Here is a 14,170-nt window from a genome sequence, read left to right as displayed (position 1 = left end):
GTTCATGTGCATGTTTAACATTAACGGCAAATTTATTTAGTACATTAAAAACATTTTTTATCATTAGTAACAAACAATTGTTATACATTTGCTGTGCATATGAACCTTTCAAATTGGCTGCCATTTTTGACACAACACTGTATGTGTGCATGAGTTTAACAAAAATGTAATGAGCACAGAGTGAGACCCTTTGAACAGAACTGTGTGTGTGTGTGTGTGTGTGTGTGTGTGTGTGTGTGTGTGTTTCTAACCCTATTTGTTACAACTATCCCCAACCCTGGCAGCCATTAAACAGCTAGCTAGTGCAGCCTCATGTATAATATTAGCATATGCTAACCATATAGTTTTAACCTCCTCCTCTAAGTTAGATCATTCTGTCAGTAAAACACACTGTGCTATCCAAAAAACTATTTTGATTAAAAAAAATACTTTCGCACCTCAAAGTCAGAAATTTGTCTATAAAATTGCCAGTTTTCATGAGAACTTGTTTTGTTTCCACATGTGGGCCTATAGGACTAAATGGAGCATCGACATGTGATCGCCTGATTTCTATCTTGCTCATGATTGGAGAAATTTAAAGTGTTACAACTATCCCGGTCTCCCCTACATACGGTATGACAAGTAAACTTTGATTTGATATCTGATGTAATTTCACATTTCCAGGTAAAATACAAACATACGTGAAGAGAAGTCAAGATGCCGTGCAGCCGCTTGTAATCAGGTGCTGGCTGCTCGCAGGAATACAAAGTAGAGAAATTATCAAACCGCACACTGAGCTGACAATATAATCACATCTTTATTTTTCTTACAGCATTTGCATATAGGCTATAAAATGAGCGAACAACACGTTTCACTTGGTTCGCTTACTGAATGCACCAAAACATCACTAGTGTTTAAAAAGACTCGGGTCCAAATTACACGACTTACATCCACATCACATGAGCACACCATTAATTACTATCGATATTTTTTTTTGCAGAATTACAATATTTAACAATGTAATACACAAGAAAGAAAAAAGGAAAGAAAAAAAATCCTTTTTTCTTTCTTGTGTATTATATTGTTAATTTGTTTTATCTTTCATGGAAGCTGTAGATACTTTCATGTTGGTCAATATGCTTTAATATCCATATTACCTTTTTAACTTTTAATCAACATCGTCTTTCACCCTTCACAGTGCTCTTTATTACTGTTTGCTTGTCATTTTATAAGTTGGTCATTTTAAAACTGCTGTCATCGACATAGAGGGTCATTACTATGTTGGATGCTTTATACATTTTTAAAAATTTTTAATGCAATGTAATGGTTTTAACCCATTCACTGTTTTCAATTTCTTTATTGTTTTAATCAATGCATTTTATGTAAAGCACTTTGAGTTACATTCTATGTATGAATGATGCTATATTAATAAATAAACTTAAACTTATTAAAATGCTCAGCGCCTTGTATTTTCCCTTGAAGTTTTCCCACTTTTTTCCGGCCTGCTTCCATGTGACACCTTCCTCTATCTGGTGATTATTCTCCTAAGTTACACACACTGACCGTGGTTTTCAGTGGATAGAGTGACAATAAAGTTCAGTGGATATAATGTGATACAATGCAACGGAAAAGAGCAGAAAATGCAACAAACAGTTTATTAATAATCATACACAGAGAACTGCAGATACTGCATTGCTGTATTTGTTCATCTTCAGTGATTACAGTGAGTTTCAGTATAAAATATCTGCTGCTGGTTTGTTGTCTGAAGCAGATCGATGCAGAACAGAGTGAGCAGACTGATGCCAGTAACAATCACTGAATGTGTTTAATCTCATTTTGTGTTTTGGACACACACAGCTTAACTTTCTGTGTCATGATGGCACCGCTGCATTCTGCCTTGTACAATATGTTCCAGTATGCAGGATTTTACTGTCATATCACAGGGAAATCTTCATCATCATTTCAAATACTTCACAGCAAATGAGGTAGAAAACCATGACCACTGCATATTCTGTTTTGATGAGAATTATTTTTTGGTTTGGCAGCATTTTATTTTATATGCAGTAACGACTAAAATTCTACAAGGAAATAAAATCGTAATAAAATTGTCCTGAGTTGGTTGGTTGTATTTATTGTTGTTTTATTGTGCAAACTATTTGTGATTTTAAGCCCAAATGAGGAGTATTGGATTTCGCATTAAGAGTTTTGTATTTTGAAACTGTTGTGAAAAGTGAGTTAAAGCAACAGTAAAAACCTGTGGACTGTTCCATGTTGAGAGCTCAAGGGAATACACCGCCCCCTAGTGGCAGCTGTGTGATCAGCAGCCATTACAACATCATGGCCCTGAAGGCAGCTAACAGCCAGTAATGATGCTAATGTGGAGGCTGTTTCTGACGCTCAGCTGGGGAAACAAACCGTCAAACGAGGTCCGCTGTGAGCCGGTCTTTACCAAAACACTTATTAACAGTTTCTGATGTAATTAGTCCTGTGGGAGCCGGAGAACGGCCCAGTAATGGATGTTTATCAGAGCTGGAGGATAACACTGATTACAGAAGACGCTAATGAAGCTCCTGGGATCCGGAGGGACTCGGCTCACTTCAGCCTCACAGCCACTGCAAGGCTTTGACTGGGGATTTTACAATATACTTTACCTACATAGCAACAGAATTAGTAAAATGAGCTAGAAACACTCCTAAACTGCACCGAAAATCTGTAAAACTCAACTAAAAAAACAGTCTTATATAAAAAATGTTTTTAGAGTGTAAAGATGTAATGACAGTATGATGGTATCTTCACTGCTCTATCAATAATGTTTTGAACCTGTGACCTTTTGGTTATGGGACGGTCTCTTGCCATAAGAATGCAACACACACACACACACACACATGCACACACACACACACACACACACACACAGGTCCAGAGAAAGGCAGGTAATGAGATGGACCAAGGGAACAGAAAGATGAGCTGGGTGAACTGGGAAGGAAAGACAGGAGGCCAGTCTGCAGGCCGGAGTCTCTCCCCCTGGACCCACAATGCATCACTGCACCTCCAATTCTATTACCTGTTGGTCACTGGGAGCCTGGAGCTTTGAGGCCATGTGGACTGCTCATTACATGCCAAGCTATAACAAACACATCCAGGTACCACACACACACACACACACACATACAGGACATATAGAAGCTGACATCAAGATGACACCAACAGCGACAGGTTGATATCTGATACACTAGAGAGAACAAAAATCTGTGCATTCATGACACTGTTAGGTAATAAAAACCACATGGGACATCCAGCATGACCTGACTGCATGAATGTGTTTATTTAATTGGCTGACTCATGTTTCACCTGAACACATTAAAGAGGCCGACTCTGTGGTCATTTAAAAAAAAAGACTCTTTCCTTTCCTTTTTACATTAGCTTTTTCTTAAATGACATTCAGTATTGCCTTTTAATCTTAATATTTTAACTTTGTGTAATTGTTTACTGTCCTATTTATTCCTTGACTCTACTAATGTGTTTCTACTTTATATTTATCTTACATGTGTCTTTTATTCAGTGTCATTTCTTTTAACTTGCTGACTGTAAAACACTTTGAGCTTCGATTCTTTGTATCAAAGGTGCTATACGAATAAAAGTTATTATTATAGCAAATAAGTACAAAGTGCACTGCAGTGGTGTGTGGAAACTATAATAGCTATCCGAAGTCAGAACACAAATTGGTTTCCTTTACTGCAATAAAGCATCGATCACCCACTCAAAACACACTCTCATCAGGAAGACCATTTCACCGATCCTGGATTACGGTGACCTAGTCTACAGGATCACTCCCAGAATCCTTCTCAATAAACTGAACGTCATTTACCCCCCTGCCGTGTCCCCGCTGCCCCCCTCAGCACCTACCGACCTGTATTCTCTAGTCAGCTGGTCATCACTTCACACCAGGTGACAAATCCACTGGTACCAGTTCATTTATAAATCCATCACTGGTAAAAATCCCACATGCCTCTGTTCATCACTCAGCATCTCCACCAGCATCTAATCTACGCTCCGCCAAACTACGACCATCCGCAAAGTCCAGTATCTAGTTTGTTTGTTGTGTTTTCACTATTTGTACAGACTTGTATACTGTTATTGCCTCTTGGCCAGGTCGTCAATGTAAATGAGAATTGGTTCTCATTAAATAAAGCCAATAAATAAAATTAACTGGATTAGAGCATGTTAAAAACTGCTACCATGCATTGTGGCGGCTTTTTAAGTGTTTGAGAATGCCTTGGAACTCCCTTCTGTCTGTTAAAAATCTGTATGATGACGATGAGGTCACGATACACTCATGATCTGTTGAGTGATCAGTTTTTACCCCCAGGCGGTTAGATTACTGAACAGTAGCACTTTACATAATTCATAGTGATTATTATTTGTGGGATCTCTTATTTATTGTTTTTATTTTATTTATTTATTTTATTTATTCTTATTTATATATAGTTTTTAAGGGCTGAGATAGAGCCAGGGCAGATGCATTTCATTGCATTTGAATGTACATTGTACTTTTAAATGTATGTGACAATAAACTTGAACTTTGAACTTTAAAGAGTGAAACTTTCTTCCACAAAGTTGACTTGTTTTGCGTTATTAATTGACTGGACATTGTTGAGTCAGTTTGGCTGTGTGTGTGTGTGTGTGTGTGTGTGTGTGTGTGTGTGTGTCTGCAGGACATGGGTCCCTGCAGAGCTCCTGCTGCCTCTTGGTACATGCAGTTAATTAACACACTGTGAAAGTTGCTGCAACAACAGGCAAACAAACATTGATGGTGAAATAGTGAGGTCATACCAACGCAGTGAGATTTCAAGCTTTTCATCTTCACAACTTTACCCATCACACTTTGCAGGACAAGGTGAATGTGTATTGGAAGGGTTCGGCCTAAAGCTGAACCCGGTGTCCGGCTTTCAGTCACCATTAAACGGAAAGTCATATTCACTGTTGGGTATAGTGCACTGCAAAAACTGACAAGCTTGATTATTTTCTCTTGTCTTCAGGAGAATATAACTTGTTTCAGGACATTTACTTGGTAAAAGTTTTCTTGTTTCCAGATTTTCTTCATTGTTTTATGATGATTTCTTGAAAGAAGTCATATTGGCATGAATCAAGTGAAATTTACTGCCAGTGCAGTGAGATAATTTGACTAAAAATATCATGAAATAAGCTTGATAGGTCTGGAAACAAGAGAAAATCACTGCACAGCCTGTCATTTTTTGCAGCGATACCCATTATCGGCATGAGATGGTAGATTTGTGTCAACTATTTCTACTAAGATAAGATAAGATAAGATAAGATCAGATCAGATCAGATCAGATCAGATCAGATCAGATCAGATCAGATCCCCTTTGGGAAATCCGGGGTATGATATGATGCTGCCTCTTGCTGAATGCTTTCAGTTATTCAATAATGAAAGTAAAATGTTGTGTGCCTTTCTCTATCTGTTCATTTTTTCAGAAAAATATAAAAGTAATTTTCAGTTAATAACAATCTGATCTTAAGCCAATACTCTGGCCATAGTAACTGCCAGGTAAACACTTTATTCTGATTATTTTAATCTGAGTAAGGTCACAATTGGTGAAAGCGTAACCCGATAAACACGCCTGGATTTCTGATCAATCTTTACAATGTTTTATAAATAATCTAATTCACAGTAGCATCAGTAGGCCTACTGTGTGCATGAAAACGTACCAACAAGTTTTCAATGAGCAAACTGAACTTGAACTTGAAAGTACTACTAGTCCTATCACAGTGTGACAGTGGGGACAGCTGCTGATGTTACAGTAACACTGATCCTGACTGTACAGCTGTTGGAGGGCATGCTCATTATCCCGTTACTGATGGACAGTCAAAAGTGAAAAGTGATGCTATTATTTGGATCACAACACATAAAAGGAGACGCCTCCTCAAGGTCGCCACAACTTGCTCAGACAGGCAGACAGCAGCACAGCTCACCTTCAACTTTTCTCCTTTCATTTACTGAGGGTATTGCTGCAATTATAACAATGGATTCTGGGTTTAGGTTTCCGTGTTATTTGCTATATGAAATGTTGAATTTTAATTGCAATGAGACATTTTGAGATTAAGCTGTAGTTGTCTGTTTTATTGTAGCTACTATGAGGTAGTTAACTATTTTTACATTTACAAAGAAAGATAAAGGGTATTAAAGGAAAGCAATGTAAGGCCATAGGCCAATCATGTCATATATCATATCACATATCATATACTTGTTGTATGAAACTCCAATTTTGTTTCAGGTTTACATGGTCCATTACAGGTTGAGCAAATATCACCTTAGGTGATATTTGAACAGCAGTGATATATTAATTAATGAGATGAACAAACCATCTTATAATGCAAGGCTTTTCCAATCATCTCCTATATTTTGTTTTTTACAGAGCTCTGCTGGTTTGGATGGAGAACGTAACCATGGTAACACCTCTGAAACAGCCTATTGTGTTTGAGCTGGAGGGGTTCCATGTACCACAAGGCCAGGGGTCTTTACTTTTCTTCCTGGCTCTGCTCAACTACATGGTGGTGCTGCTGGGGAACGGGGCGGTGGCGAGCATCATCATATCCGACAGGGTCCTGCACAAACCCATGTACGTGATGATCTGTAACTTAGCAGCCTGCGACCTGCTGGGAGGCACGGCCGTGCTAATCCGCCTCATGATCCATTTCTTAACGGGGCAGAAGAGGATCCCCTACATCACCGCCATCGCCCAGGCCTTGTCTGTGCACATTTACGGTGTTGCGGTGCAGACTATTCTTGCTGCGATGGCCTATGACAGGTATCAGAATGCACGGGCACGTTGTGAGAAAATTAGTCACAGATTTATGTTTAGTATTGGTTATTTTTTGTTTGTTCATTATTTATTCATTTGATAAATAAATGTTGACTCAGATGACACAAACCCAACCCAGGTAATCCTCTTCCCTTATCCTGTTTTTTACTGTTTCCAAATGTCCAGTGTTTCAGTTTACAGGAAACTTCAGTATCTACCTGTTAACTGACATATCAACCTCCTAATTTTGTTGATTTTCATGTTACAACTTAAATGATAAGGGTGTTTTTTAATCCATTTCTTACCGTCAACAAATCCTATGAAAATAACAAAATCAGCAATGAACTTGTTAGGCTAAAAAGGAAACGTGGGGAGTCAGAAAGTAATGGGAGTAGAGCAAACGCATTGTTGATTTAGTTATTTTCCTAGGATTTATTGACGATAAGAAATGTATTTAAAAACACCAACCGTATCCTTTAAATTGAAAATTGAAAATTGAAAATTCTATGACCCTTGGGCTGTTGAAACCCTATCATAACCTGTTGGATAAACTCACATGGCGGTCAAGCTGAAAACAAGGCTGTCTTTCATGCCTTTCGACAGTTTGGAGATACGAGGTTATTGCGACGATACTGTGTTTGATGCTCCTCTCCCTCTGCAGGTACATGGCTGTGTGTGAACCGCTGAGGTATCACGCCATCATGACGTCAGCGCGGCTGCTCCTCTGCTGCGGCCTGGCCTGGCTGGTTGCTTTGCTCTGTATCGGCGTGCTCTTTGCCCTCAACGTGGGCACGCCCCTGTGTGGCACCACCATCAAGCACGTCTACTGCAGCAACCGCTCCATTCTGAGCCTGGCCTGTGGGCCCACTCCCATAAACAACATTTATGGTCAGTTCCTAATGTGAAATAACGATCAGAGGCTAGAGACAGATAATGATGATATTCACTGAAGATATGATCCATGACCCAGCTAAACTAAAATTATTTGAATGATGCCTCCTTGCTATCACCACTGCATTATTGCTTCACACCTGAAAGAATTTATATGAAAAATGTCCTCTTTTCAGCTGTTTCCTTGCATAAGAAATGGTCTGCCAGAATGCTGTTTGAGTTACATGAGTTTTGAGTTAAAATACACTCATTTTATTGAACTGTACATCATTCAAGAAAGAGTTGTCAGCAGTGTTAATGGAGGGTGAATTAGACAAATGAGTGATGGGAAACTTACATGAACTGCAACCAAAAAGCTAATTGTGGATTTCTATCTTTTTCTAGGCTTGTGCATGACCTGGTGTATAAGCACAGGCACCTTCCTCATCATCGCATTTTCCTACATCAGAATCCTGCATGCTTGCATAAAACAAGGCAGGAGTGACAATGGCGTCCGCAGCAAGGCCTTTCAGACGTGTGCACCACACCTTGTTGTGTACGTACTATATGAAATCGCCTCGGCAATCATAATTGTGGGCCACAGGTTCCCCTCAGTCTCCCAGAACATCAAGAAGTTCTTTAGCGTTTTGGTTATCCTTGTTCCACCGGCCATCAACCCCATCATCTACGGTCTGGTCACTAGAGAGTTACGCACAAGCATCATCAAGCAGTTCACCACACGAGTCTCACCCAAACAGCTGCAGCGGGTCAATCCCTTCAGATGATAATATCGCTAATGACCTGAACAATTTTGAAATAAGTATACTTACTTGTATACATTAAAATAAGTGTAATTGTTTTAAAGTTATATACACCGCATGTGTAAGCTATATACTGCTCTGCTGTAAATGTTAGTGTAATAGATCTATTGTGCAACTATTGTGCTTTTTGTTAACCGTTATACTTCTCATCAGTCGATTCATGTAATTTCTTGTCGGACAAATATGCTGCACTGTTTGCATCACAATATGAATAAAAAGATGCTTTGTTCTGATTCATGCAGTGAAACCGATCAAAGTGAGGGTGGTAGAAGCTTAAATATTGTAAACGCCAATTTTCAGGAGAGAAAAATGATTTCAATTAATCAGCCAATTTTTCACATGACTTAATGTAACAAACTTGGTGTTATTTAGGGTTGTTGAGGTTATTCAGGAATATAGCTTGGGTATTAGAGGAAAGGGGAGAGGGTGAGGACGGTATGTAATTGGAGTCAAGTTGACACCTGCCATCATAGATATTTTGTTGAAAAATATCCTAGAACCAACACTGATCACTGAAGACCTATACTCATCTACCTTTTTACCTGCATTTCCGCAACATTGCACCTACACTTCAAATTTATTGACTGAGATATTGCAGAGTAGGTGGTTAGGGTTAGGGTTACTCTGCAATATCTCAATTATCTCAATACATTTCCAATCTCACCAAGCAACATCTCAAGCAACATGACACTGCTGGCTTGAAACAGACCGCTCAGCAGTTCAGAAATCGAATTGGATCAGCAAACAATGAATGGCAAAGAAAATAGTGCACATTTATACCACTTTATCATCAGAAACACATATTGACTAAGCGTTTGCGGTGGCGTTAATGCAGTTGTGTGCAGAAAAAGTGCTGATTCTGATCTACTAACTGACAAGCACTTTGTGCTTTGTCCTAACTTGTCATCCTGAGGAAGCCATGGCTGCTGGTTATTGGTTCAAAGACACAACAGGCAGAGAGAGAGAATAAGTTTTCCAAGAACTTTTATGTTCTCATTATATTCGGGGGGTTTTTTTGTCTTGGAAAATGTATTTCTTCTTTGAGTGCGAACCACTTTCTCCACTGAAGACATTTGAATGGTTCTTACGCACCAAACAAAGCAAAGGTGAGCACGGTGATTTCTCCTATAGAGAGAGAGAATAAGAAAGAGAATAATAAGAAATAAAAGAGAGAGAGAATTACTCTCTTTGTCTCTGTTATAAATTTCTATTCAACAGCCAAAGCGTATTGAACCAGTGCCTATCAATAAAGGAGAGTTAACCTCGACATGTTCCTCATGCAGTTTGCCCCCCCAAGCTGATATGTCAAAATGTGCCTATGACCCTGACCCAAATACCGTATTTCCTCTAATAGTGGCCGGTAGTCAGTTAAAAGCCGGATCTCCGATAATGGCCGGGGGCGTGGTCGGCACGAACAAATAAAGGCCGGCCCCAAATACAGGCCGGGGAAAAAAACAAAGGAAACAAGACTAGGTCAAAACCAGTATATGGCTGGACCGTGTCCGTCTCCTCTCTCCGCCGCTGTCCTCTCCACCGCGCCCACGGCCCGTACCTATCGGGGACACCTGGTGACGCATCGGCGTCGGGACCCCGCCGAAATCTCGGCCGGATCACCGGGAACAAATCGGCGCCCAGCTATCGGCACTGGCCGGAACCGTGCCCCCGGGAAACTCGAAGCGTCGGCAGTAAGTATATACATTGTTGGGCAAAAATCAAAATGAACATCTGTAATCTCCTGAACCCTATCATGTATCTGACGCCAATAGTTCTGGATTAAAGGGCACTCCCAGAGTACTAGAGTTCCTACAGAGCTTTGACACCTCCAGCAGTTAGCAGTATCCTTAAACCCCAGTTTATGTAATCTTGATGGTGTCCAATAGTAGCGAGTTAGAATCTTACACTGAATGAGTCTAGTTCTAATATCGCTCGACATTTTTTTATTATTCTTGCAGATATTGTCCCATTCTTTCTCTGTAAATACAACATTTAAATCTTTTTCCCGTGCTATCTTCAATGCATATGATACCCTAGTAGACTGGTGAAAAATCATTGAATAAAAATAAGAGGCTTCATGACCCACATCTAGGATACTTGTACACAGCGCCGGCGCGTGCCAACCAGGCGTCCTGGGCAAAACTATAAATGGCGCCCATTCACACGTTCCCAAAGACAAGGGAAAGAAAACTTTTTTTTTTATCAACTATTCCAAATGATACCATACCAACACATCACCATGTCAACATCACCATACTAATATCAAATGAAGAAAATGCTGTCTAATAATCCACACTATAATAATCCTATAATAATCCAAACCGTTTTCTAACTAGTCTATTTCATCATGCCAGCATCACCAACATCAAAAATTATGAAACTGCTGCCCACCAAAAGAGGCACACAATGCCAACATGTAGCCTCAGTCAACCAAATAACCAAGATAAATAAATGCTGACTGACTCAACATTATAAGTGGACTCTCCTCACTTTGGCCGCGGCGAAGTCCTCGATAATCTTGGAGTAGTCCAGTTTGCGAGACAGTTCATGCTCAATTGAAATTTCAGCCGGTCCATTCAGACGGTCCTGTGACATTGTAGATCGCAAATAATTCTTCATCCGTTTGAGTAGAGAAAAGCTTCTCTGCAGAGGCCACTGTTACTGGCACAGTCAGCAACAAGCGCCGGGCAACGCTGAGATTCGGGTAGACATCCAGTAGGTTTTCTCGGTAAATGTAGTTGAGCGTATCAAAGGGTGAACAGGGACTGCCACTGGGATAGCTTTTGACAGCTATGCCTATCTCAAGGCTCAGGTCATCAGCATCAATGTCCCCCAGTTTTTCAGCAAATTGTTGACACTTGTCACTCAGTATGTTGTCATTGATTGCTGTCTGCATCTCATTAATGCTGAATAGGAATCCAAACAAATCTGCGTAAATATTCAGCTGTGTGAATCTCTCTGTTAGACTGGTTAATGCGGCATCTACTAGCGGTAGAAAAAAATCTTGCTTGTGTCTCTCCTCTGTGTTATTGCTGGGATGACATCCGATGATCAAACGAGTTGGTCAATCAAATTGTGCTAATCACCTGTACAACTAATCAAATTATCTTAACTATTTACATAAACTAGGATGCTGTTGGGGACGACAGCAAGGGTATATCCCCGAAATTCCCCAATCCTCAAAGTTCAGTCATATGTAATAAAAAGCCATTCAATAATCACACAATAAGACTCCAGGGTTAATCTTCCCAATTATATTGGTTGTATGTCCCAACTATTTTTATTTCACCAAATAATAACATTTTTCCTTCTGGGCTAATCTTCATAATAATAAAGCTTGCATGCCGTAACTATTTTTATATCACACATTAATAAAGTTAGCCAATTAAATATATATATTTTAACACTCAATAATAAATGTAACGGTAGCACTTTACAATAAGGGTACACTAAGTTAAGGGTTAGTTAATGCTTAATAAGGGTTAGTTAATGCTTAATAAGCATTAACTAACCCTTAATTAACAGTTAACTAATGTGTAATTTACTAATGGTGTTCATATTAACTAAGGTATTAATTTATACATTATTTAATATTTTATAAAGATGACTATTAAATAATGTATAAATTAATACCTTAGTTAACATGAACACCATTAGTAAATGATTGCCAGACACATTAGTTATCTGTTAATTAAGGGTTAGTTAATGCTTATTAAGCATTAGCTAACCCTTAATTATTGTACCCTTATTGTAAAGTGTTACCAATGTAACTAATTAACTATTTTATTAATAATAAACTTCATACAAATCTCCATAATTGCCTGAACAATTCTCAAATTTCAATAGTAAGTAAAGTTTATTTATAGCACCTTTCACAGAGCAAAGTCACAGAGTGCTTCACAAGAGATGAGTCTTTAGCTGCTTTTTAAAAGTGTCAACAGAGACTGCAGATCTTAAGTCCAGTGGAAGAGCGTTCCACAGTTTAGGAGCCACAATTTCAAAGGCTCGATCACCTTTTGTTTTGAGTCTGGAGCGAGGGACGACCAGTAAGCCCTGGTCAGAAGACCTAAGTGACCTGCTGGTAATGTAGGGATGGAGCAGGTCACAGGTGTACACAGGTGCCTGACCATGCAGGGCTCTATATGTGATTACAAGAACCTTAAATCCTAAACTTGATGGGAAGCCAATGTAAAGGAGCTAAGATAGGTATGATGTGAGACGTCCTGCTGGACCTGGTCAACAGCCTTGCAGCAGCGTTCTGGACCATTTGTAGATGGTCCAGGGATGACTTGCTGAGGCAGGTGAAAAGGGAATTACAGTAGTCCAGGCGGGATGATATAAAGGTATGAATAATCATCTCTAACTCAGGTTGTGACAAAACAAACCTGCGTTTGGCAATGTTTCTTAGATGGAAAAAACATGTACGGGTCAATGACCTAATATGTTGATCAAAGTACATAGCCTGATCAAAAATAACACCAAGATTTCTAAGGTTACACCGTAGTTGAGACAGGGGACCCAATACACTGAGCAACCTTGGAAACGATACTGTCTGAAGCAATAATAAGGACCTCAGTCTTTTCTGCGTTAAGCTGTAGAAAGTTGTTAGCCATCCAGTCCTTAATGGAAATCAGACAATCGTGCAAAACAGACAGTTTGTCAGTCTTATCTGGCTTAAAAGAGATGTACAGCTGAATATCATCAGCGTAGCAGTGATAAGAAACACCTTTAAATTTGCTAATAATCAGTCCTAGGGGAAGAATATATAAAGCAAATAAGATAGGACCCAAAACAGAACCCTGGGGCACACCGCAGGATAGGGCAGCAGTTGCAGACATGTAGGGACCAACCGACACAGAAAAACTCCTATCCAAGAGATAGGAGTAGTCCAGGGCGCTCCCAGAGACACCTACCCACTGCCTAAGCCTTTCGATCAGAATGAAGTGATAACCATAATAACTCTGTCCAACCTAATGATAGAGGATAAAAAAAAATCACTGAATTCAGACATAAAAGAACAATTTGAACCAGGGGGGCGGTAAATAAAATACAATAAAACGGATTTGAATGACCAACTTTGGTCATCTGCAGTTCAAACGAGGAGAAAGACCCAGTGCTCACCGTCCCGACTTGCAAAGCAGCTCCTAAACACCACAGCGAGTCCTCCACCCCGGCCCGAGGTCCTGGGAGTGCTGATAAAAGTACAAACCGACAGGCACAGTTCGATTAGGGGGCCGTAATCCATGCTCCTCTGCCAAGTCTCTGTCAGAAACAGGAAATCCAAGTCTTTTGAGATTAATAAATCGTTCAGTATGAAAGATTTATTCGTGATGGAGTGGGCATTTATCAGCGCCATCCTGAAGGGCACAGATCCACCACCAGCAACAGCAGAGGCCCGAGCCAAGGGGCGCAAGCACCGAGAGTCCGTGCACTGTGATCCAAGGAACGTCTCACCGGGGGGAAAGCAGTCGGAGGTCGGAGGCAGGAGAATCTGACGCCAAGATCCACAGACAACCAGGGCAGGGGAGGTCCATGCACAGATGGAGCAGAACAAGGCCCATATACAGCGATCAGCCTGGACTTACAGCAACTCCTTGCTTCCAGAGCCTCTGCAGCTTCACCTGTACTCCGGCCCTTTTCCCCCGCTTCCTCCGGCGTCTGCGGGAGCTTCGGTGAGGCCGG

At 40.2% G+C, this 14,170-nt stretch overlaps 1 protein-coding gene across 1 annotated transcript; it reads left to right on the top strand.

Annotated features, from left to right (window-relative positions):
- The first annotated feature begins 6,372 nt into the window (after positions 1 to 6,372).
- LOC139919475 (olfactory receptor 52K2-like) lies at positions 6,373 to 8,458 on the top strand. Its single transcript, XM_071909287.1, has 3 exons — positions 6,373 to 6,809; positions 7,465 to 7,691; positions 8,079 to 8,458. The coding sequence occupies exons 1-3, from the start codon at positions 6,373 to 6,375 to the stop codon at positions 8,456 to 8,458; spliced, it is 1,044 nt and encodes a 347-aa protein (XP_071765388.1).
- Positions 8,459 to 14,170: the final 5,712 nt, after the last annotated feature.

Source organism: Centroberyx gerrardi, chromosome 11 (genome assembly GCF_048128805.1).
Source record: "Centroberyx gerrardi isolate f3 chromosome 11, fCenGer3.hap1.cur.20231027, whole genome shotgun sequence".
Classification (NCBI taxonomy): Eukaryota; Metazoa; Chordata; class Actinopteri; order Beryciformes; family Berycidae; genus Centroberyx; species Centroberyx gerrardi.
The sequence above is the reverse complement of the archived record's forward strand: the minus strand, read 5'-3'. Positions and strand labels throughout refer to the sequence as shown.

Excerpts from the sequence above, each read along its gene's own strand:
- LOC139919475 (XM_071909287.1), top strand. The coding sequence starts at position 6,373 with ATGCAAGGCTTTTCCAATCATCTCCTATATTTTGTTTTTTACAGAGCT. Across the intron at positions 6,810-7,464 it reads GCTGCGATGGCCTATGACAG|GTACATGGCTGTGTGTGAAC; the intron begins GTATCAGAATGC and ends CTCCCTCTGCAG. Across the intron at positions 7,692-8,078 it reads TCCCATAAACAACATTTATG|GCTTGTGCATGACCTGGTGT; the intron begins GTCAGTTCCTAA and ends ATCTTTTTCTAG.